The sequence below is a fragment of the Pangasianodon hypophthalmus genome, chromosome 29 (genome assembly GCF_027358585.1).
Source record: "Pangasianodon hypophthalmus isolate fPanHyp1 chromosome 29, fPanHyp1.pri, whole genome shotgun sequence".
NCBI lineage: Eukaryota > Metazoa > Chordata > Actinopteri > Siluriformes > Pangasiidae > Pangasianodon > Pangasianodon hypophthalmus.
This window is the reverse complement of record NC_069738.1, coordinates 11958546-11983244: the sequence shown is the minus strand read 5'-3', so window position 1 is coordinate 11983244 and position 24699 is coordinate 11958546. Positions and strand designations below refer to the sequence as shown.

The 24699-nt window shown below is 39.5% G+C and overlaps 1 protein-coding gene across 7 annotated transcripts in view; it reads left to right on the top strand.

The window, feature by feature from the left end:
* grb10a (growth factor receptor-bound protein 10a) overlaps window positions 1-24699 on the top strand; it is a 49935-nt gene that overhangs the window by 5264 nt on the left and 19972 nt on the right. For 2 of the 7 annotated variants that reach the window (XM_053231300.1, XM_053231301.1), the window contains exons 2-6: window positions 5526-5618; window positions 8116-8203; window positions 9990-10233; window positions 11724-11859; window positions 23604-23687. In XM_053231300.1, coding sequence (XP_053087275.1) covers window positions 5568-5618; window positions 8116-8203; window positions 9990-10233; window positions 11724-11859; window positions 23604-23687 — 603 coding nt within the window. In that variant the 5' untranslated portion in view covers window positions 5526-5567. Of the gene's footprint in view, window positions 1-5525; window positions 5619-6635; window positions 7768-8115; window positions 8204-9989; window positions 10234-11723; window positions 11860-12694; window positions 12768-23603; window positions 23688-24699 lie in introns of those variants that run through there. The other 5 variants (XM_053231302.1, XM_053231303.1, XM_026942193.3 and 2 more) reach the window with 5 other exon arrangements.

Genomic DNA, 24699 nt, shown 5'->3' with positions numbered 1-24699 from the left:
GGTGGACGATTAATTGTCATATACTGTACATAATTACAAGTAGCAAATTAATTGCTTTTTGTGAAAAGTATGTGCATCCATTTATCATGGAACCACATGGCTGAGTCTTATTTCATTATGTTTTACTGTAGCTTCAGGTAACTGTTCAAACAGATTTGGTATCACTGCACCAGCGTGTTTAGTGCATGACGAACTTATCCTCTTAGACACTATCTTAACACACCTAAAGATAAGAGAATTCAGAAGGGTTCACAATGTTCTCTTCTTACAGCTGCAGTGAAACACCAGATGCTGAAAGAAATGTTTTTGGATGCTTAATGAATCTATTACAGAAGACATTCCAGTATTTAAAATTTTATTGATGACTATATATTTTTATGCATATAGTTTTTTTATATATGTTTTCCTTTTTTAGTTCCTCGCTATTTTACTATGTGTGTGTTTTTTCTCACTAGGGCATGTATGAAAAAAGACTTTAATCTACTTTTGAGGCATTAGAACACACAGACAAACAGACAAATTCAGTTCAATATAATTTTATGTGTATAGCGCTTTTAACAGTGGACATTGTCACAAAGCAGATTTACAGAAATAAATACATTTAAGATATAAATTTTTAAATGTATGAATTTATCCCTAATGAGCAAGCCAGAGGCGATGGTGGCAAGGAAAAACTCCCTGAGATGATATGAGGAAGAAATCTTGAGAGGAACCAGATTCAAAAGGAAACCCATCCTCATCTGGATGATAACGGATAGTGCAATTATAAATAAATCCCTTCTATAACTGTGTACTTCATGGTCAAATAGTGTAATCGTAACCAGGAAATTCATTACAGTTTTCACATGAAGTGTGTTGGTTGAACTTATCCACTGTTCACTGATGGATATATACCTGTACAACTTCTCATTCATACAAGTATCCAATACATAAAATAATCTATATTACAGGTCACGAGCTTTAGTAAATAACATTCACATCAAACATCAGAGAGGGGCAAAATGTGATTTCAGTGACTTTGACCGTGGCATGGTTGTTGGTGCCAGATGGAGTCGTTTGAGTATTTCAGAAACCGCTGACCTCTTGGGATTTTCAGGCTCGACAGTCTCTGGAGTTTATATTGAATGGTGCAAAAAACAAAAAACATCCATCAGTTCTGCAGCCTGTCAATGAGAGGAGTCAGAGGAGAATGACCAGTGTGGTTCGAGCTGAAAGGAAGACTATGATAATAGTAATAATCACTCTTTATACCTGTGGTGAGCAGAAAAGCATTTCAGAACACACAACACATGGAACTTGAGGTGGATGGGTTACAACAGCAGAAGGCCACATTGGATTCCACTCCTGTCAGCCAAGAACAGGGATCTGAGGCCACAGTGGGCATAATTTCACCGAAACAGGACAGTTGAAAATTGCAGAAACCTTGCCTGGTCTGATGAATCTCAATTTCTGCTGTCAGAATTTGGCATCAACAACATGGATCCAACTTGCCCTGTGGCAACAATTCAGGCTGTTGTTGGTTGTATAATGATGTGGAGAATGTTTTCTTGGTGCACATTGGGCCACTTGACACCAATCGAGCATCATCAGTCTATCTGGGTATTTTTGCTGACCACATGCATCCCTTTATGGCCACAATGTGTTCTACACATGTGTACCACATATCTCGCCTGTATACAGAGTGCTCAAGCTGTAACCTTGAACAGCTGCTCTGCTCATGGGCCTTTAGGTCTGCCAGTCCTGATGTGTGTACTGTGTGTACTGTCCTGCCTGTCCTGTATAGTCTGTATTCACTCCCTTTTGTCTACATACTGTGTAGAAGAAGACAGACAATATGCAGTACTACTTGACTTGAAGTGTAAACCGTTGATCTAGAATGAAGCAGTGCTCTGTGTGTCCGAATTGAAATGTGACTTTTTTCAGTGACTTGAGTCATTAAAGTCTGTCCAGTTAAATGATTCATTCAGATTGTTCACCAATTCATTCGGTTGCATGATTTGTCCAAATGTGCAACGTGAACATGCATCTCTTTAAGGCAGACAGCAATCAGTTTGCATGTCTACTGTTGCATGCACCGAAATGCTGGAAATCTCTAGCTTGCGTCAAACGAACCCAAACAGGACTCCATGAACTCACTGATTGAAATACTGACCCACTGAATGAGCGAATGCCTGTTGTGACTAAAAGGGTTCACTGACTCAAGGGGCACAAGCATACATGCAGTTGCATGTCTTACACAACTCACTGATGTTTGAAAACAATGACAGATATACTGTATATAATATTTAACAGATATATGACACAAACCTAGTATGCAAAATGCATGTCTGGTAATTAGTATAGATCATAGCTCTATGGCTCATGATTATAGATTAAAGATTGGGCCCCTTAAGATCCTAGAGTCAGTCAGTCCAATGAGTGCAGTTATTGTTTGCACTCGCAAAGCTGATCAGCAGCAACTGAATGAAAGGTACAGAGAAGAAGAATGGGGCCCTAAAATACCTCAGCTGACAAGAGACAAGAGTACAATCTACTACTAAGACTAATAACTGGTCTTGGCACAGAAATGGGAATAAAATGTTGCCCACTGTGTCATGTTGAGTACATAATGTTCTGTTTGGACCCTATGGCCTTCATGCAGCAGATAATTTTTCTTTTTTGGCGACGTGTGCCTCCAATGTTTGTAGGGGAGTGAATTGTTGTCGTCCCCCAAACTATGGATGCTCAATGCATAGTAGGTTCACTTTTAAATATACTGTTGTTTGTTACAAATTGTATCATTTTAAAACTAATATGGTTTTTACTATGAAATTCATAGGCAACTATAGCTTTCTTTCTTGTGCACAGAAGTTGAATGGAAAAATAGTGTTGGCCACCTTTACTGTAACAGAACGTGCAGCTTTATCTTCCTAGTGGGTGGGTACAACTGACAAGGCTATAACAGGTAATAGGTAAGCTGAGTAAAGTTGCAAGTGAAACTGTCAGCCAGGAGTTACTGCAACTGCTAGTTAAGTGTATGACTGTGGTTCCGCTGAAAAACCACCATGAACAGGTATTATAACCAGGATACCTCCTACCACGAATGCCGAGACCTTCAACCAAGACACAAAGTGAGATATGATATGGGGTTTACAATAATTACTGTTGTCAATAGACCATCTTTCTCTAGAATCTTCTCACTGAGTTTCCGTTGGATTGGCATTGGTACTGAATGGAATGTAACTAGCATTGTATTTCACCCCTCCCAACTGCCAGGAGTGGTGAATATCACCTGGATAACATGCCACAACATCACAAGTTAACCCAGCCGAGCATGGAGCAAGTGCACAGTGACACCCAGGTAGCAGCAGCGCAGGTGTCTTGGAGTAGTATTCCTTTAAGTGATGCCCATGAGGACGAGGTTGCCCAGTAGCAGCCGGGTGCTCAGCCTGCCAGTAGGCCTAGATGTCCATCACCTAATAGCCTAGTCACTGTTTAAACAAGGGGGCTTGCTGTGTCTTTTCCCTAAAACCGATGAATAGTTGATCTGAGGAATGAATAGGCACGTTCAGTTGAAACAGTACCATAGGACACATACTGGACATCACAAGGAATACTCTACAGGTTCACCTTCATGGAGTGCTGCAAGGTCTATTGCCAAGGCATCCAGTTTGGCATCCTGCACGGGCTCATAAGGAGAGACCCTAAGGAACTCCAGCAAAGAGATGATCCCATGATGGACATATGAGGGAGTGTGGTGGGTGCTTCTTTCAGAAACATTGTAATAAGTGAGATTCCATCCATGCTGCTGTGGCACGCTGCAATGACCACCACATACAATTTTAGAGTAGATGGGGACTTGCCTGTAGTGTAAATAGTGAGGCCAGTTGGGAGGCCAGTGCATCTTGTCCCAGTGGGCTGTCTGGCTCCACCAGGGAGAACCACAGTTGATAGTGAGTTGATTTGGCATTTGTGAAGGGGTCCAAATTTGCCTTGCCAAACCTTTCCCAGATCTGGGACACCACTCCTTTCATGATAAAAGCCTTATGTCACCAGTGCGCTAGAGTTTGTGCCCCTCTAACTGAGCCAAGAACGCTTCTGTCTGTGGTATTTGGGGTCTAGCCACAGGCTGATAAGCAACGTATGAAAGTCTCTTTGTTCCAGCAGAACTACTGTACCACATGTAGCAACCTGTCTGAATTTGACTGGTGAGCATAGTAGTATTTACCTCATATTGGGATGACAGGGTGGCTAGTGGTCTCAATAAATCTAGCTATGAACATGGCCTCAGCTATGCTAGCCACTAGACAGCAGGGCATGTGGAAAACTGAGTGCAGACGCCAAGGGAGAATGAAGGTTGGAGACCCCACTTAACCACAAGCCTGGAAGTTGGGAAACTGCAGATGCTGTGGGACTGAACCAAAGCAGCAAGGGAGACGCCACTTGGTGGAGATAAGAAGGGAAAAGGGGGGAAACAAATTCCGACCCCTGGAAATAAAGTGTGCTATTGTGCATACGGCCTAGTGTTGTGAGGATGGAGGATTACTTATGCTACACAAATGTGTTATATATGTGTGTTAATCAAAATAATCTGATGCTAACTTTAGGTTATCCTGGCAAATATAAACCAGTTATCTTGCTAGTCAGCTTACTGGATTGTAACTTACTGTAATTGCTGTGACATGATTAAATAAGACACCTTGACAGTCGGATTATTAATTGGATTGTCCACTTTAATTGAGTGGGTTAAAAGTTCATTCCGATTGGCCTCAATCAGTTTACTGATGATACATAAAAGTATATAAACATAAAGTTTATTTATTCGGATTGGGAAATTACTTAATAATTAACTAATAATAATAATTAAATAACAGATAATTAACTGATTATTAAGCTGCATTTAAATATAGTTGCTATATGTGTTGTCTGTGCGTCCATCCGTCAGTCCATCTGTCTGTTCGTCTGTCCATGGTTTTTGTTAGCACGATATCTCAAGAACCATGAGATGTTGAATGTAGGATTTATATGGAATTTATTGTGGTTGAATGTAGGATTTATATGGAATTATCGTCGTAATCAGCAGATGAACTGATTCGATTTTGGAATTCAAAATTCGAATTTTGATCCAAACCCGGGTCAAGGTCACAGCAAGGTCAAATGTATGAAATAGTTTTTCTTCAATAGCTTCCTCTTTCTCAGGAACTCAAGGTACATTTTCTGGCTATCTAAGATTTTTGCCGTCAGTCTGTGCGTTAGTGTAATATCTCAAGAAAGACAAATCATCTTAGCTAATCCACCTAGTGGTGGGTGTTTTTGGGAGGAGGGAGGAAGCGGGAGAACCCAGAGGAAACCAACACAGACTCCAGCAACCTGAGCTCAGATAAAACCCCAGGACCTTGGAGCTTTGAGGAAGCAGTGATACCCGTTGCACCACTGTGCCTCCCTATAAAAAACAATTAGGCTTAAAATGTGTTTAGCTCTGGACATAAATTTCAAGGACACATTAGCTTTATGAAATAAACTTCACTTTCTTTTCTGCTGCTCAGGTGAATGTGTGGCACTGATTGGTTGTGGAGCCTTGGAAGATCATGGCGGTCGCAGAATGCCCAGACTACTTTGTGCTCCACCCGAACTACCAGGTACAGTTTGTTTAGCTGTTTCACAACAGACGAGTAACCATAGTATTGAGAAACTTGAGCTGATGGAGATTCTCCATTGCAAGGTTCTTGTAAGTCAAAACTAGGTTTACTTTTGCAACATTGCCCAAATTACTAGATCCACATATTTTCTCAGCATAGGCTAGCTAACTGAAGCACTGTATTTACTGCATGTCTTTGGCCTGTGGTTGCAATGGTATATACACACACACACACACACACACACACTCTTCTGGTCTGCATGCCTGTCGTCACCATGGTGTTGCCATGGCACCGCACAGCTGACACGCTGACATGTAAAGTAACGCCTGCCACTATTTATACTAGGGTTGTGCACTCTTTCTGCATCTTTCACTCCCTCTCCACCTCTCCCTGCTTACTTGATATAATTCCTCTAACTGTGGCTTGAGACAAGCTTGTGGCTTGTGGCATTGCTCTTTCCCTGTCTTTCCTGACAGCTATTCTCGTAAACTCTTCTCGTAGAATGTACTGTATAGGCGGTAACACTTATGCAGTTAGCCAACCTCTACCCCACGTGGACATGTGCATGATCTGCTCTTCACGCTCCATCCTGTCCTTTTTCAGATTCTTCTAGACCTTTCCTGATCGTGCCCCACTTTCCCTTTCACGTCTCTGCTCTCTTGCTGCAGCGGTGGAGTGTATAACATGCTTGTGAACATGGCAGGGCCTTGTGTGTGCCCAGCAGGGGCTTGGGCTGCCCTCTTTCTGTGCTCTTATATAACTGTGTGGACTGGGGGAGGCAGTTTCTGAGAGCCAGAATCACCCTGCGCTGGGAATGCAGCCCAAACATTTCCTGCAAGTATTCAAACACACTGGTGGGTTTTTATCTGCCGCTTCCTATCTCTATGTCTATACGCGGGCCTTTTTCATATCACTTTGTGTACGCTCTGTACAACTTTTATTCTGTGAGCGTCTCGTACACTGCCTTGTTTAATTTGCAGATATGTTGTAGTCTCTATGATGGTATTTACAATACACTGTTGTATTAACATTCACCATCGTGTTGGGTTTCTCCAGTGACGGATTTTGATTGTGGATTGGTTGAATAAAAATTGGGGATTGTTTATTGAAGGCGTAGGATTAAGGCTTAAGTGAACAGTTACCACTTCAGATTAACAGTAGATGAATTGTTGAGGTTGTGTGTGTGGCTATATTGCCATGTGCTTTAAATAAGTTTTCGGACCATTTGAGACATTTACAAGGGTAAAAGCCTACTTAATAGTTTTTTTTCTTTTCTTGTGGATGTTTAATATTTTTGGCTTACTCCTTACAGTGTTTTAATGAGCCGGATGTAGATATATTTCTAAGAATGTATCTGGTTTCAGTAACTATTTCAATAGCAATATCTCATGTATTTATTTATTTTCCAGCAAACAGTGATTGTCTAAAAGCATTTGACCCTGTGTGTGTGTTTGTGTGTGTGTGTGTGTGTTTGTGTGCCTGTGGGTCTGTGCTTATATATATACATGTGCACGTGTCTTGCTTTGTCAGCACTCTCCACAGTTTCGAGCTGAGAAAGTTCAAAGGTTAAGCCCTTAAGGATTTGACTTTCTATTTGCTCTTTGTAAGAAGCGGCAGCTCAGCCTGGGTCTCTTTCTAGGAAAAAAAAACGCCATCCTCACCACCCCGCAGAATCAGCTGGGGGCTTAAAGTTTACATAATGGCCGCGAGGGCTGGACCCCAGCCAAATTCAACACACAGAACCATACACATACACGTCTCATTCCTCTGCTCACTCCTCCCCAAACCCGTGACAGATAATGTGCCCCAGTTTTTCTCCAGTTGATTTACTAGAAGTACATGAGAAATTTGTCAAAAATTCAACACAGACACGAGCATCAAAAAAGCCATAATACTTGATTGTTGGGTTTTTTTTTTATGGTTGCACTGAGCTGCCTTAATGTTCCACAGGCTGTGTAACATTCCTATGGCATTAGAGAATTTGAGACACACTTTTTCAGAGCTGTAAATATCCTCAATTTTATAGATCATCCTTTTTTCTGGGAGCCAGAGGGGATGAGAGGAACAGCGAGCCCTCTGACAAGGACCAGTTCCTGGAAACAATTTCCATGTTCCAGAGTTTCCTAGAAAACTGGAAATTGAAAATGGGGTGTGATATATTTCTGTTTCTTCTGGTTCCTTCTCCTGAATGTTCTCCAGCTTTTTTGGATTCACAGGGCTGTTTTAAATTATAAAGTTTTGTGCATTGAAAATATCTCTTGGTCATGCTGTAGATGTAGCAAGGTTTCTGATCTTTCTTGTTTGTGGAATATATCAGTGACAACGGACAATCCTGGAACAGAGGAGCCTAGCATGTTGGGTTTGTCCATATGCTGTGCTGTCATAAATGTTAAGTGGATTAACAGAAGGGCACGTTCAGTTCTAGGACGTCTGTGTGTGTGTCTGTGTGCATATGCATACTGCACAATCTGCTCAACTAAACTCGCTTCATTTTCAGGACAATGTCGACCACACATCCTCTCGTGGATCAGGCAGTCTTATTCACTTCCAGCAGCCATCTAATCCGAGCTCTCCTAATCACCCTGGTGAGTACTGTCATCCGTTCGCTGAAAATTAAAATATATTATTCTACCTTATAGCTCTGATTTCCGACAGCATTTTAAGGTCAGAACATTAGACAAAGCAAAGCAGGCTTGCATTGTATTAACATGGGTTTCTCTTGATTTATTGCATGTTTGTGCTGAACGAGCCCAGATGTATGTGTGTGTGTGTGTGTGTGTGTGTGTGTGTGTGTGTGCACACTTGTGTGAGGAGGGTTCTGTGTTTCTCTAATGCTATGCAAGTTCCCTGTGCAGTTAAACCATGTATAGCTTTGCCAGGCCCTTTCTCCAATCCCACAAGGTTTTGTGTGTTAGTGGCACTATAGGCTGTGTTCCATTTATATACTGTATCTAATAGTGTGCGAGTGTGTATGGTTAGGCTATATACAGTGGGGTCCAAAAGTCTGAGACCTCTAGTGAAAATGCTTCTATTTTGCATAATTTTTTTTTAAAATTCAATTTTATATTTTGATAATTTAATTTACTTGTATTATTAGCAGTAACCTGAGTTTATAAATATTTACATGAATTTAAGAATTTCTTAGTATTTGGTATTCCCTCTTTGCTATAATGACAGCGCATTTGAATTGAATTGATGATTCATGTTATATCAAATGTATCGGAATGTCGTCTGAATACGTGCTTTAATGGAATGGATAAGACTCAAGGAAAATCTAGGGACCTAGAAACAGTGCAGAATTTTGAATAGTAAATATTGAAGCTATTGAACATTTACTTTCTTTGTACACTGGTGTTCCGTGGAAATTGACTTATCGGACATTTTCAATAAGTATTAACAAATGAATTTTTTTGTTTTAATCACGCAAGTGATAAAAGATCACTGTTATAAGATTAGTCAGGACACTGTTGGGTTTCTGTGTGTAGAGTATCATGACTGTGTGTTTAATAACATTTAAAGGCTAGATTAAAAACTGCAAATTCTTAAACCTTCTGCTTAAGCTTCTTAAAAAACAGGTAGAAACTCCATTTTTTGTCCTCTGGTAAAAAGTTTCAATATTTCAAAATTAATATTTCAAAATGTTAAAAAAATCAGTTTATTTCCAATTTTAAGTGAAAAAAAAATCCCAGATTTTCAATGTGGTCTCAGACTTTCGGACCCCACCCAGATTACAAAAAAATATTTCTCTCATATAAACAGGCATTAAATATGTATTTTCTTTGATTGTATGTTTAGTAAGCTTAATTTATCCCACTGATCGCAGAGCAGAGGCGGAGCTGAGAAATCATGGCCTTAATGCAGGAGTAAAAACTGCTAATAAAAACACAACAGCAAAGTTACCAGTAACACTTTTTTAGATCAAAATGAGGATGGTCCTTAATATCCAACTTTAACCTATGTTTGGGAAGCACAGCGTTTCTACTCTTGATTTTAGATGTTTTAATTTAAGTAAATTCACAAATTCATTAGATAAATGAAAAGTCGTTTGGTCTTCGTCTCTTGACCATGGTCTCAGCTTTTATTTATTTATTTTTAAATTCTGTTGACGGTTTGCATTATTTGATCACTTGCTGACACCTAGTGCTAGATTTCTATAAACATTTTTCAAATTTCTCAGAGAGTGAACTTCCAATTCTAGGCATCCCTTTTGCATTGCTGATCTGTAGAGTTACTATTGTGTTGGTATTGTTAAGACTTCTGAGTGAGTTTGGACACTGACTTTTTGACTACCAGGTATCCCAATCTGAATGTGAATTATGATTTATGCATTATTTGATGTCCATCTTTCTCGCTTTCTTTCTCTCCATTCAGACGATGATGTCGATCTAGAGGCTTTGGTGAATGACATGACCTCCATGTCGCCCTATGGGGGCCTCTACTCTTTTAAGACGCAGCACTCTGACACTGTCCCTCTCTTGCACAATGGCCAAGGCACTGGTGTCCAGATTAACAGGGTTGGTCTTCCGCCACATGCGTCAAATATCCAAGCGAAGGCTACTCACTCACCTGCCCAGAAAGCCTGCCGCTCCCAACCTGTCCACATACTGGCTGTTAGGTAAGTGATTCACACTTCTCTCTTTACACATGCATACCTCTGGGTCAACATATCAGTTACATAAAACGCAGATGTTTCCAGTGAGCCTTCCAGCAGAAATTTAAGGCTTACTGTAAAATTATACAGAATTTTGCGTATACACACAATGACAATTAAATGAAAATTCTGAACTGAAACAACCAAGACAGGTGTCCTGCATGATACAATTAAGCAGTTAACATCCTACCATGCTCTGTGACATGTTTAAAAATGCCAAGCACTCCCAGTTTTGGATCGAAATGACTTTGAGAGAAGGTTTATTATTTGGGGCACAGATGGCAGCAGCTTCAATCACAAACACTGCTCAGCTGGCTGCATTTCAGTAGGAACAGTGACTTAAGTGACATCTGCAAAGTGGCACCTGCATGGGAAAGACATCAGTAAATCAGTGACCACATATTCAATGACCATGATGCTCCTGGTTTAGTGTGTAATGTAAGAAAAACAGAAGACTTCAAACTGTTCTTTGCGTAACTAGGAATGTCAAGAACAACCATATAACCGTTCACAACCACATGCTGGTTTTGTTATTTATTCCTCACCTTATATTCAGAACGCAACCATTTCTGATGGTTATACATATCTCCACAAGGAAGATACGTCTCTATTTTAGTGATCTCTATCTCTATCTCTCTTACCTTGTTCTTGCGTCAGTGGATAGTGACGCAACAACAAAGGAAAGACAACAAAGAAAGAGAATTTAATGCGTTGTCATACATAGTTGTCTGAAGGAGCTGAAGTAAAACTTCAAAAAAAAAAAAAATAATCAGATTCCTAATTGTGTGTGTGTATTTTTGAGTTTTTTCCAGCTCTTTGGAGTCACTTATAAGTTGTGCATGTTTATGTGCTTGTTTATTTATACCGTAATCCCTCTGTCTTACTTCCTCCCTCTTTCTCTGTCCTTGTTCTGCAAATCACATTTCTCTTCTCTTTCTCTCCCTGGTGTCTTTTTCACTCACTCTGGCAGCGGGGTGTTACACCCACACACATCATCATGAGTTCACTCAGAGGTTTCTGACGCTACACACACACACACACACACACACACACACTTGCTCACACCTCTCTCTGACTTCTCAATGAACCCGAGGCTTCATTACTTTGTAGGGTTCTGCCTTGATTTCTTTGTAGGGCTTTAACAGTGCCAGAGCAGGGCCTGTGTTTATTCCCAGCCTTTCTGATCTAGATCAACAAATGCAGATCTACGTTTACAAAACTCCGTGTGACCGTACGGGTGCATGAACCTACTCTTGTGCCTTTTGCTTCTCTAAGGAAGGAGAGCTGTTTAACTGCATTTCCAGCTTCATTCATATATTCTGTATATAGAGAGAATATATGGAATAGCAAACTGAAATGAATCATAAACTAAATTAATGAGTTTGAATGGTGTGTGTATATGTGTATGTGTGTGTGTGTGTGTATATGTGTGTGTGTGTGTGTTGCCCCTTCAGAAGGCTACAGCAAGAGGAGCAGCAGGTTCGCCCTGCATCTCTGCCAGCAATCCCCAACCCTTTCCCTGAGCTATGCAGCCCTGCAGGTTCCCCGATACTCAGCAGTGGTTTGATGCCACAGCCATCAGATGTGCATGTAAGAGTCTCACACACACACACACACACCCACACTCACACACACACACAAACACACACACACTCAGCATAAAGTCTGTCATTGTCTTTCCTTTTCACCTAAGCGTTTACTTTGAACAGCATTACTGACCGTCGTGTTCCTCCTCTCATTGTCACACACACATGCACCTGTGGTAATAAGAGGGGTTGTATGAATTTTGTGTGTGTGTGTGTGTGTGTGTGTGTGTGTGTGTGTGTGAAAAAAAATAAACAGCAATTGTCTGGCACACAGTGTTTCACAAACTCCTTGCCAAGAGAAATGGCAAAATAAATAGTTCCTGGAGCTGGGAACAAGCTGTGAGAATGGGTTCTTCCTGATAGTGTGTGTTTGTGTGTGTGTGTGTATGTGTTTGTGTGTGTGTTTCTGTATGTGTTTGAATGTGTGTCTCAGCATGTTTTTATATCTTAGTAGGGAATAAATGTCCCCACAAGGCTAGGAATATCTGACAGTTTTGAACTTGTAGGGACATTTGAGTTTCTCCACAAAGAAAAATTGACTTTTTTAACAAAACCTGTAGCTTTAATTAAAAAAAAAAAGGAAAAAAAAAAAATAAAAGAGACAAAATGCTTCCTTTTGGTTACTGAGGTTTAGGTGTACACCTGTTAATGCAGATCATTAATAATAATGTCAGTGGAAGATCCTCAGAAGGATAGTAAGACAAATATGTGTGTGTGTTTGTCTGTTTGCATTCAAGAATTTGGCTCCTAAACACTTTATATCCTTCAGAAGTACTTCGTGGACCAGATCCCTGCATTTAGATTTAATATTTACAGAGTTTTCTGCTTTTGGCTCGCAGGTTTGGCTGAGTGACCGTCTCAGAGGTTCAGCGTATGGCTTCTTTAAACAATTTGTCCGTCCATCCATCATTAGTGAGCATACTTCTCCATACACTCATGCTGCTAGAAAAATGCTATCTCTGTAAAGCGAGATAAAGAGCACGCAAAGCCACTTGAGATTATGTGTACTCATGTTGCATAACTAAGCGTACAAGAACATTGCAGCATGTGCGAGTTATGGGCCAAGATCCTGTGCAAATACATGTCCGTCTCCTTTTGGCCTTCAGCCTCCTACATATCTTTCCTGAGTATCCTATGAGCGGAGGCATTTCCTTAAGAGATGCGAGTCGTTTTCCTTTCACACGCCTGTGTGTCGTGCTTGTTTTTGTGCATGCCTCCACATCCCTGCCAACCATCTTAACCCTTCCTTCCTCCTTGCTGCTCTATCTGTTCTTTTCCCACAATCCCCAGTACACTACACACATCCTCTTCAGAATAATAAAAAAGACTTTATACTGTATATGCTTGCTGGCATGCACATAAGTGGCAGCTTGTTCTTTCATATGTAAGCATTCGAAATATTTAGAAAGAGTCTGCCTGATGGTATGGGCAAAGATTGTTGATCTCCGAACAAACATTGTAAGAACACCCTTACGTTCTCTGTAATTACATTTACATGTCCACAGGAGAGACCTATTTCTATCAGAGAAAGTGTTTATTTTAGAAACGCACTGCTGCAAATGAATATTGTTTCAGATTACATGGATTTATGTGAGTCAGGTAAATAATTGAAGCAGCATTGAAGCAGTATTAGATGGGTGTGTTTTGGTTTCTCTCACTTTCTCTGGACAGAATGCAGCAGAGACTGATAATAGCTTAAAGGCGTGGAACACACTGCAAAAATGAAGCACTGATGGTCTGCTACAGCTAATATGCAATGGAGCATTTAAATAAAGGGGACGATAAAGAAAAGCGCATATATAACCTGAAAATATCTATCTATCTGTCTATCTATCCATATATCTATCTATCTATCTATCTATCAGAATTAGTACATCAGAATCAATCTATTATGTGGCTATCTATCTACATATCTACATCAGAATTAGTGGCAAAACTAGGAGCAAAAAAGAATATATAAAATGAATAACATTTATAACATTGTAGAATTTTATTTTAAATTTTCCTAAGAAGAGCATTTTATTTCCTACAAAGTTAGTCCACTTCTTTGTTGATCCGGATGCATTTTATGGGTCAATTGTTCATGATGAAAAAGTTTGAATTTGCATGCATGCACCCACTACAAATGATTCAAATCAATGACTGTGTATATGAGTCGACAACATGACAACATTTCCTCCCATTGTGCAGTTTTGAAGCCTTTCTTGAATGAAAGTCATCATCTTGCAGAAATCATCCAGGAGCCAGAGTCTGATCAGTAGAGAACTCGGAGCCAGAGCGTGCGCAGTAGATGCGGCAGGTCAGACAGTGGGTCCGCCTCTCACCCGCCCATACTGGTGATGGACACGATACTTGTTCATGTCAGGAACGTGCACGCTGTGAGATACCTGAAGTGTAACTTAAGATGGTGCATCAGCTAACTCAAAGTGGCAAGAGACAGCAGTAGTAATTAATATGTAAAATTGTAGTTGTACAATTTTTGCAAGAATATTGATTTTACCGTTGTCAGGGTTAAGATACAAGTAGCACATGTAAGGTACTAACTGAAAATATACTGGTAACCAGCAGTCCACATTTACACTCAAAACAACCTATGTTTAGAGGAAAAAGTCACTGCTGTCCATGATTTTCATTTAGCTCTGACACGTGTAGTAAATTATCCGTCTGAATGGAGATGTGCTCTTTTATGCTCCGCTCATTCTTTTAGTGGAGTTAGTGTAAAAACTAGAGACTGGCTAACCTTACCCAGCTGCTCGGAGTGTTAGCTACGGTCATGCAATCAATAAATTATTATGAAATTTACCTAGAGTTAGCTGCCTTGGTTTGTGCCGTCACTTTGTTCACTCACATTGGTTTGCTAGTTATAATATCAGTACAGGATGCTAGCTTAGACATCAAATTCATCATCAGGATCCGTTAGAACAGTTTACAGCAGAACAAGACATGGCTTTGCTACAGAATTGTCAAGAGCTTCGGGTCTGTGTGTTGGAAAGTGTGTGTGTGTGTGTTCAGTCTCGACTGTCTTGTCCAAAACTGTCAATCACCTCATTAACCTCACCCTTTTATCTATCATCAGATAAATAAATAAACTCCTATAAAACATTTATCATAAAGAAAAATAGCAAGATCAACTGAACTTGTAAACACAACAGAACACTATTCCCAAAAATGATTTGTAGAGATGTAAATTAAAATGGAAGTTTGGGTCCTTCTCCATTCACTAACATGGGAATGGGCGGAGTTAAAAATGAGCTTCATAGACATTTTGGCTTCACTCTTCAACCCTTGTCATGGCGTCCACACTTACAGTCACAGTCACTGATTCAAACTGTAGGTCCGTTCTCACTTTATTAAAATTCAGGTTCTGCATTTTGTAGGTTTGGACTCAGGGCTTCCTTTAAACAGCTTGTTGTTATGAAGCTGACTTTGATACTCGGGAACCACAAGAATCAATTAATATATGCATATAAGTAGAAACCATTATCTTTAGGGTCTTCTTCACGTCACTCAAATTCCTCCTCACTGTGCTTGGCAGTGCTCCAGATCAGCTGGTCCAGACTTTTAATAATTTTTTTATTACGGCCCTGATTGTGCTTAATGGAATTTTCTGATTTTAACCGATTATATATTTTTCTATTTATTACCTGACTTCTACAAAGCACCAGCCATTTGTCTCTGTTGGCTTTCCCCAATAATGGATGACAAAAGAAATTCACATGTGTGCATCCTCATAGAGAAAACTCACCCCAGCCCGTGAGAAGCAGTATATGGTCAAAGGCCACAACGGAATAAAAAAAAGATTCTGTAATGAAAGTCAAATTAAGTAGATAAATAATGTGGCTGGAAATCAATTTGCATAATATTTATCTTATATAATCATTTCTCCCCATTATCCCCAAGAGTGCCATTAATTTTAGACTTGCATCTGTCTGTCTGTCTGTCTATCTTTGAGCACAGTGCTGCAACAATTTCTGCACTTGTTATAAAGTCTGCTAAAGAATACCACACAGAGGGCAGATGGTGAAATGGTTATCTCGAGGCCAGCAGCATGACGAGGCTTTTTCTTTCGAATATGATGTCATGGCTGGAGAAGGTTGCTGCAAGTCTCTCACGCTCTCTCTCTCTCTCTCTCTCTCTCTCTCTCTCTCTTTCACACACACACACACACACGTCCTCTCATTCTCACCATTACAAATACAAAAGATTTCTTAACTATTCTCAGAAGGGCTGTGTGACCCCGAATGAAGAGCGAAGCCTAGGTTAAAGAGGGCTCAGAAACTCGTTACACAGTCTGATGCAGAGTCTCCTACAGAGCGTGGGAATGTCTTGTCAGAAACAGGAGAGCGCATGATGTCCTTCTGTCCTTGTTTGAATGTATTCTGCTTTGCATATTTCATGTAATCTGTGGGTGTGTTCTAGTCTGGATGTGTGCATATGTGCATGTTTACACTGGCACTGCTCTTGTGCCGACTAGACATGATTACACCGCTTGCCTCCAGCAGCAGCAGCAGCAGCAGCTCTGGATTCTGTCTCGCTTTCATCTTTTTTTTTCATTCTTTCTGTCTTTCACACTTTCTCTCCCTCTGTCTGTCAAAGGGTGTGACATCTTTTTTATGCCGAACGGCAGTCCTTGAATTACCATAATAACGAAGTGTTTGAGTCTCAGCTGTAAAAAGAAGTTAGAGGTTACTGTATGTACGTTAATCTCCCTATACACACACGGAAGCAGGTATCTGACAGTTTTCAATAGTGCTGTTTTCGTTACGAAATGTCAGTCGTGCCAGTATGCATGGAAACACACACACATACTCACACTTGTGTAAGGGAATTTCTCATGTTAGAGCTTGTGTTAGTCTAAAATTTTTCAGCCTTGTCCTAATTATGAAATACGCAATATGAAATAAACGGAGTTGTGTATGTGTCTGTGGGCATGGTTTCGCTTCTCTCTCACTCAAAGTACTTTTGCAGTAATGAAATACTTGTTATGCTACAGTATAGTACATGGGTACATGACCTGGTGCTGACCTTGCCATGACCTGCGCTCACTGGTGAGAGAGTGTGTGTGTGAGACTTGAGGATGGTTAAGATGTTGTTAGTGTTGGCTGTGTGCCAGTGATCAGGGGTGTGTGACTGCATTTTCTCATGCAAGGGCACATCTATAGACATAAGACACACACCCTCGTAAACGTCTGCCAGAAAAGGGACAACGGTCCACTCAACAGTTTGCATGCAATTAACGATAACAAAGAACGTTGCTGTGTGCACAGTAGAATCCTGTTTTTTTTTTTTTTTTTTTTTTGGGATGCTAACCTTTAAACTTGTTTGCTATATTGTATTTACTTCATGCGTAGCAACGATTTGTTTTGAACAGTTTCTCACAAAGAGAATGTTTAGGGTGTTAACCTTGAGCTTATAGAGCCTGATGTTATGAGGCTCAGCCAGCTCATTCATTCTCTAGTTAAAAATCCTTCTGTCAGGTAAAAATAGGGCATCAGTGGTGCTAGTGTGCATATAATTATATGAAATTAGACTTTATAATCAGGACTATCCTTATTTAAATCCTATATATAGCCATGGTCTTGCATGATCCTGAATTACATGTCAACATACCTAATTTGATATTATGGTACATTGTTGTGGCAGAATATAGAAACACACCTGTAATTTTCACCCAACTTTGTAACTAACAATTCACTAATGATGGTAATTTACTTGAGTGCATAAAAAAATCAAGGTTAAATGGATGCTTTAAATGTCCATATAAAGCAACTGGGTAAAAAAAAAAAAAAATCTAATTTCTGAATTAAATCCAAACATTAGCAAATACTGGAATAAAAAAACAACAAAAGTTTTTTAGATACATATAGTATAGTTATACCATGTACTGTACAGTATATGTACTATACAAAGGATACAACATACTGTATATTAGCTAAATTTGATAATTAGTTGTATTGAAAATTTGTTATTCCTTAATGGAGGTTTTTATCTTCTGCTTAGTTGACTGTAGCTACAGCCGTCTCAGGACATGGAACAAAATGAACACAAATGGCGTGTAATATTCAGTCCGTAGAAGTGGGAATCTTTTCAGCTGTCACTTGACATGAAGACCAATAATGCTGATTTTTAGCATGTTCTCTGGTAGAAAAGAGTTTTTAAGCATCTTAAAAATAGCTTTTTTGGTTAAAACATAGCTAAATAGTTTCTCCTATTATTTAAATGGAAAGTTTGAATTATTTTGTGTAATGTCTATTTCATACAGTAATTGTTACTCATTTTTATGAAGGGTGCCAATAATTATGGAGGGCATTGCACATATTAAAATACGACAACCTTTTCGAATAAGTAGCGTAAGTCAATAATTGAGCAGCACTGCACCTGAGGTGAATTTGCTCTCTGTTTCAGTGCATTTATCTATCATATTTAAGCACTCTGTTTCTTTGAATTGTCATGGTTAATATATACAGTATATAATATTTAATATATAACACTGAATATATAATATTTAATAATATATAAAATATAATAGCACTGCCTTTACCACAGAACCCTTAGAACCCAAAGCACCCTTAGCTCGGGCTCTGCGTGCTGCTCTGTGCTTGCATGGTGCCCCGTGTGTGTGTGTGTGTGTGTGTGTGTGTGTGTGCTTTAGTTAAGTTTCTTATGTTCATGCTCTTGGCACATTTTACTTTGTGGTTTTTGACACACATGCAAACACACATACAAGCAAGGAGACCACAACATGCACATACATTATCTTAGTCATGGGCTTTCTTTTTAATTCCCCTCAAGCGTGAGAGCAAAAATATACACTGCATACACACTGCAAATACACACTGCACTGTGTGTGTTTGTCTATATACTGTATATAGCAACACTGTGTTCCTTCAACACATTTAGGACTATATATATGTATGTATGTATGTATGTGTGTAAATGTATGTGTATATAGAATACAAACAGTCCTAAATGTGTTGAAGGAACACAGTGTTGCTTGGGATGAGCATGGGACAGACTCAGCAGCCGTTCTTAGAGGGTACAAGCCTATGGTATTCAGGTGAGATTATCCATTAAAGCAGGTCTTAGACATACTAATCTGTTTCAGGAAGTGTCCGAGCACACAGCTGCTTCTAACAGAGCTGAGCTTCTTACACCCTTTATATTGATTTAAAGGCTAGAGGAGAATAGCTCTTCCTACATCAGCATCTTGAGGCTTTTTTCTAAGTGGCGGCCATTTTTTTTTTTTTTTGTAACACGAAGTCTGTGGGTTCTGCTTTCCACTAACTGCACAACTTTGTTAACTGGAAAAGCATATTTAGACAAACACAGCAAGACAAAAGGAGGATGTCACCCACCCTCCCACACGCACACTATCCATAACGAGGAGCACTGTCATGCTGATGTCATGATTACACACACACACACACACACACACACACACACACGTGCACACACACACGCACAGACACACACACACTAATGGTTAACCACAGAGACTGAAATACTCCCCTCTTGTGGTGCTCCATAATTTCACACCCATAAAAGCTTAATGGCTTTAGGTTTGTATGTCTGGTATTACACACACACACACACTCACACACACACACACACACACACACATACAGTCAATGCGTCAGCGTCTGCTGCTCTGTCAGCTGACTGTGGTCAGGAGTCCTGCTGGGACATGGATCCCCCAGAGATGACTTGACCCAGTGTTACTAAAAACACCATCGTGAGAACTCTCCTTAATTCTCCTCTCTCCTTCTCTTCTGTCTCTCTTCTCTGCTCCCACATAGTAAGTCACCGTGATTTTTCCACCTGATTGTGGTGAAAAATGACTTGTCCTAATGTCACTCCTTTTCTAGTTCATTCTTGTTCGCTTCCTTTAAAGGAGCCCTGTTTGAAATATTGCAATATTGAAATATTTGTGATTTCTGGTGCGAATTGGTTGGTTGGGGTTGAAATTTCATTATTCCTGGCAGAAGGTAGCGGCTGTGTGTCAGAGGACATTTCTAGCTCTGTTCCAATGGTGTTTAATGGCATTGAAAAACATTTCAAGGATCTCACACATAAGGAATAACAGAATAAAGGAACAGCTCTTACCATCTTCCAGTGATGTCGTTAATGAGACATCCATTGTAGGCGTAGTGAAAACAAGCAATCTATGAGATGACAACCCCAATGGAGTTGATGCTAATACCGACATCAAAGTTGAAGCTTTAGAATCGGATCTGTTTAAGCAGAGTGTACAGATGAGAGAGCTGGACAGACTAAAAGATTAAAGCCCTGCTTCTGCTCTCTTTACATAGAGACGAACTTCCTCAAAAACAGCGAACTGTATCTATCAGTGCTATAGATTGATGAATCGAAAGCAAATACTTGTATATACAGTATAACTCATTTAAAGTGCTACTTTGTTTATTATTGATGCTGGGAGCAGCCATGTTGATTCGACGTTACTTGCTGAACTCTGAAGCACTCATGAGTTGAAAAGACCTCCCTGAGTTCCCAAGTCGCTACTCTGTGTTGAGCGGGCGTTTTTTTTTGGTTTTTCTAGGTCAGAGGTTGGGAATTGGGAGTTGCAACCTCTAGCTGAATGCAGCACAAATCCCACTACCATTCTATGAGCAGGTCATCGAACAGCATTGTGGGTAATGTAGGAAAATGTTAACCAAAGTGAGAATAGATCAGTACATCAATGAAAAAAGTACAAACTAAAAAAAGTGAACTCAGAAGTTCATTAGAAAATCGAAAGAAATCTTCGACACCATTGAAGATCACATGTTAAATACTATAATGATTAATATGCAAGTCGTTTAGGGCACATTTTTCCTTTAGTTCAGATTTCTGTGACTAAATCTGCAATTCCTGAGAGTAATTAGTTTTCACATAGTGCTACATGTCATGGCATGGTATGGGGTGGTGCTCTAAGGCTATCTGTGTGTGACATTTAAGGTCACTGGCCCGTGTCATATTAAGCTTTAACTGGGTCCATGGCTCCATCTGTGCTGTGTATGTGCACAAGGGTTTGTTATATGCAAACATCTAACTCTCCATGCAGCAACATTTCATTTGTTTTCTTTTTGATTTCTCCTGTCAGACATTTTTCATACGCTGATAAAACTGTTGTCAGAGCACATGGGTGTGTGTTTGCTTATAGCATTTTGAGGTAACTCAAACTGATTAATGTGATTAATGTGTGTGTGTGTGTGTGTACTGACAGCTTAAAATAGACGAACTCTCGGTTCTCGGTTGGTAATAATGACTAGTCAAATTTGCTGTAGACACAGTATTAGACCATTTAGTCAATAGTCCAGTTTTTCCAGCTTTCTACATATAAGCCCCAGTTACACATGACATAGTCATCATGTATCCTTTTCAGCTAAATGCTGTATACATGACAGAGATCCTTCCTGCTAATACCTTTATAATACCGTGGCATTATAACTGCCACAAAATCCTCTGACATGTGTAACCCCTCAGTTCCATTTATTAGTTCATTGCGCCGTTTTCCACTTTACAGGGTTATCCATAAGTATTTAGACATGAAATGAAAGTTGAAGTTGTAGAATGTCTGCTTTAAATGAAGGGAATTCAGACCTTTTGGTGGAATTATATGAAAATAACACTTGTTTATATACATGGACTCTCTTCTCCCCTCATCTTTAGTACAGAGTAAGCGTATAACGATACACTCTGGTCAGGATTTGATTCATGATATAGACTTCACGATTACAATTCGATTCTCAGAATATTTTGAACAAAATTTAAATGAAGAAAAATTATGACTGAAAAGACTCCTTTTTTATTTTTGAATCATAAGCAATGAAAAAAAAAATCTATTTTTAGTGTATGGAAAAATCTATCTATTAGTGTATGGAAATAAATCAAAAATTGCTACGAACAAAGGTTTAATATTGTAAACAAAATGTACTACAGGTTCACCGTTTCTTGAAATAAATACATTTATAAATTTTCTCCCAAATTTTGTTGAATAAACAAAGTGTTTGACCTGGGGACTTTGAAAATGATCGACTGAAACACAATGAGTTCTGTAACAGTAATAGAGCTCCAGAGTCGGCTAAAATGGCAGTTTTCTGCAGCCTTTGGTGTTGTTTGAAAGCTACTGAAGACCTCTATTTAACCGTTATAAAGTGGTCATATAACTGTATAATGTATAAAGCGTGTTGCTCATTGCAATCTGGAGCTATCGGACTTAACAAGTGCAGAACTCGCAGGCTCTCGATGAAAATGTACGTGATCACGTGACCAGTGTGCTCTCGCGCTATATTTTAACTCTGTGTTGTGCAGATCGGGACCCCTAGTGTTCAAACAGTGTAACTGCATTACATGCGTAATTAATAGAATGCCGAGTGGAATGCACATTTCCACGATGCACATCGTCACATTTTTGCATCGCAATGCATCGTGTCATTATGTGTCATTATGGAGTCTTCAATAGTTGATGGTTGTGACCCATATACATCACCGGATGCCTTTTATCTTCCCTGGAGTACCTTCTATAGGCTTGTAATTGTTTTACCGTCAGTAAGTGAAACACATTTTCAGTAGGGTTCAGATTGGGTTATTGACTTCTCCAGCCAAGAATATCTTTTTTTGGATGATCTCCATAGTCACAGTAGCTGTATATATGCCAAAAGGGGATACATTTATTTGGATCTGAGCAGCTGTAATGCCTCTGTACACTTCAGAATGTATTCTGCTGTGCCTCTGTATGTTTCCTTGTTTAACAGATAAAGTAGTATGCTTTGGATAATGAGCAGTTTCTTTACTCTGAGCTTTCCACTTTCTACAAATATCATCTCATCTGTCCATATCATTTTGTCTCTGAACTCTTCAGACATTTACTTTTCAGTAATTTCTAACCTCTTCTATTGCTCTTGAGGCATAACAGCAGCATGCCTTTTGTGGAGATATTGGCAAATTCTAATATTGTATTTTTTTAATGTGTATTTTTACATCCTGAAGAATGTTGCTAATATGTTCAACAAATGAAAATGTTTCCTCCATGACTGAATACTTTATCAGCAGAGCCTTATAGTAATGATGCGCTCGACTAAAGCTCATAACTCAGAATTAACTCAGAAATTAACTAGAAAGAAATCCCCTTCAACTAGGAATACCTATTCGTAAAGTCAGGAAGGTTTACTTCTTTAATAAGTTGTACTGTACTGTATATACAAATATTTGCTTTAGCTCAATCAACATACAAACATATTTGCTTGTTAAATCTTTACTAAACATTGACTGTACAGTTCACTGTTTTGAGGAGATAAATACATTAGTCATATTACTAACATTAACTGGCTAGACTGTGGCAAACAAAAGATGAATGTGAAGACAGCCCTGTTTTTTGAAAATGATGTAATTTCGAGCTCTGGCTTCCCACTTCCAAGTTGCGTAGAACACAGCAAAGTACCTTAAATCTTAGTGGTTGTGATTTGTTATGCTATTTTTACTATGCATATATAATGTTCATCAGTTTAGGCCTCCTGAAGGCTAAGAAAATATTCCCTGTAATATTTTATCATGTAATTGCATGATCTGTTTTTCATATGTTCTGTTCTGCATCATATATGTAAGAAATAAAACACAACAGTGCATGCTGTTATAGGAAATTAATCAATTACTGGCATGGGCCTAAAGTGTTTTATTCCTCTTTTACCACCTAAATTTGCCAATGATTACATCCATCCGTCCATTTTCTGTACTGCTTATCCTAAACAGGGTCATGGGGAGCCTGGAGCCTATCTCAGGGGACTTGGGGCACAAGGCAGGGGACACCCTGGGCAGGGTGCCAACCCATCACAGGTCACAATCACACACACGTTCACACACTACAGAAAATTTGGAAATGCCAGTCAGCCTACAATGCATGTCTTTGGACTGGGGAGGAAACCAGAGTACCTGGAGGAAACCTCCAAAGCACGGGGAGAACATACAAACTCCACACACACAGGGCATAGGCGGGATTCGAACCTCCAACCCCAGAAGTGCGAGGCATGCTAACTACCAAGCCACCATGCCCCCTGAAACAGTTATTTAAATAATTATATATTTTTTGGTAGGTTATATTTCATCTCACCCACACCCTGCTTGCAAATCCTTTGCTCGCCCTACACTTTGAATACTTCTTATCTATAGTCTGGGGTAGAAAGAAATCAGCTCCAGCCTCGCTTCTGCATAGCATATTGTGTATTTTCCTAATGACCTTTTCTGGTGCTGTTGCGCTTGAGTCCACAAAAAATCCAAAGCAGTCTACCTTTAAAGATTTGATACGAGCAAATAATCTGTTGTGGATACTAAAAATGAAATCTTATATTGATGTCTTTATATTTTACCTTAGAAAGTCACAGGCATACAGCGTGGAGGCGGGATTCGAACTCCCAACCCCAGAGGTGCAAGGCAAATGTGCTAACCACTAAGCACCCCAATGATTACAATTTGTTTAAATATTTTTATTTATTTTATATTATGACACATCATACTTTTGATCCGTTTAATGTTGTGGTTGCGAAACAAGAACATTCCTGTGATCTCTTGCATTTTAGCAGCTATAAACTGCTGTTCTTTCACTTTCTATTGAAGTTAATAAGACAGAAATAAATGTAGCTTGTTACCGAGAAACCACAAAGTGCAAACTTCTCTGTCCGGAAGACTGTCCTGTGGTGGAAAATATTAGGTTACAGCTTTACTTCTGACTGTTACAAAGCACTTTGACAGTGGAGACTCCTTCCATAAAGGTCAGATAAACATCCCCTTACAGAAAGCTTTACCATATCAACAACTATGGATTTTCTTTGTTATATACAAATAACAAAAT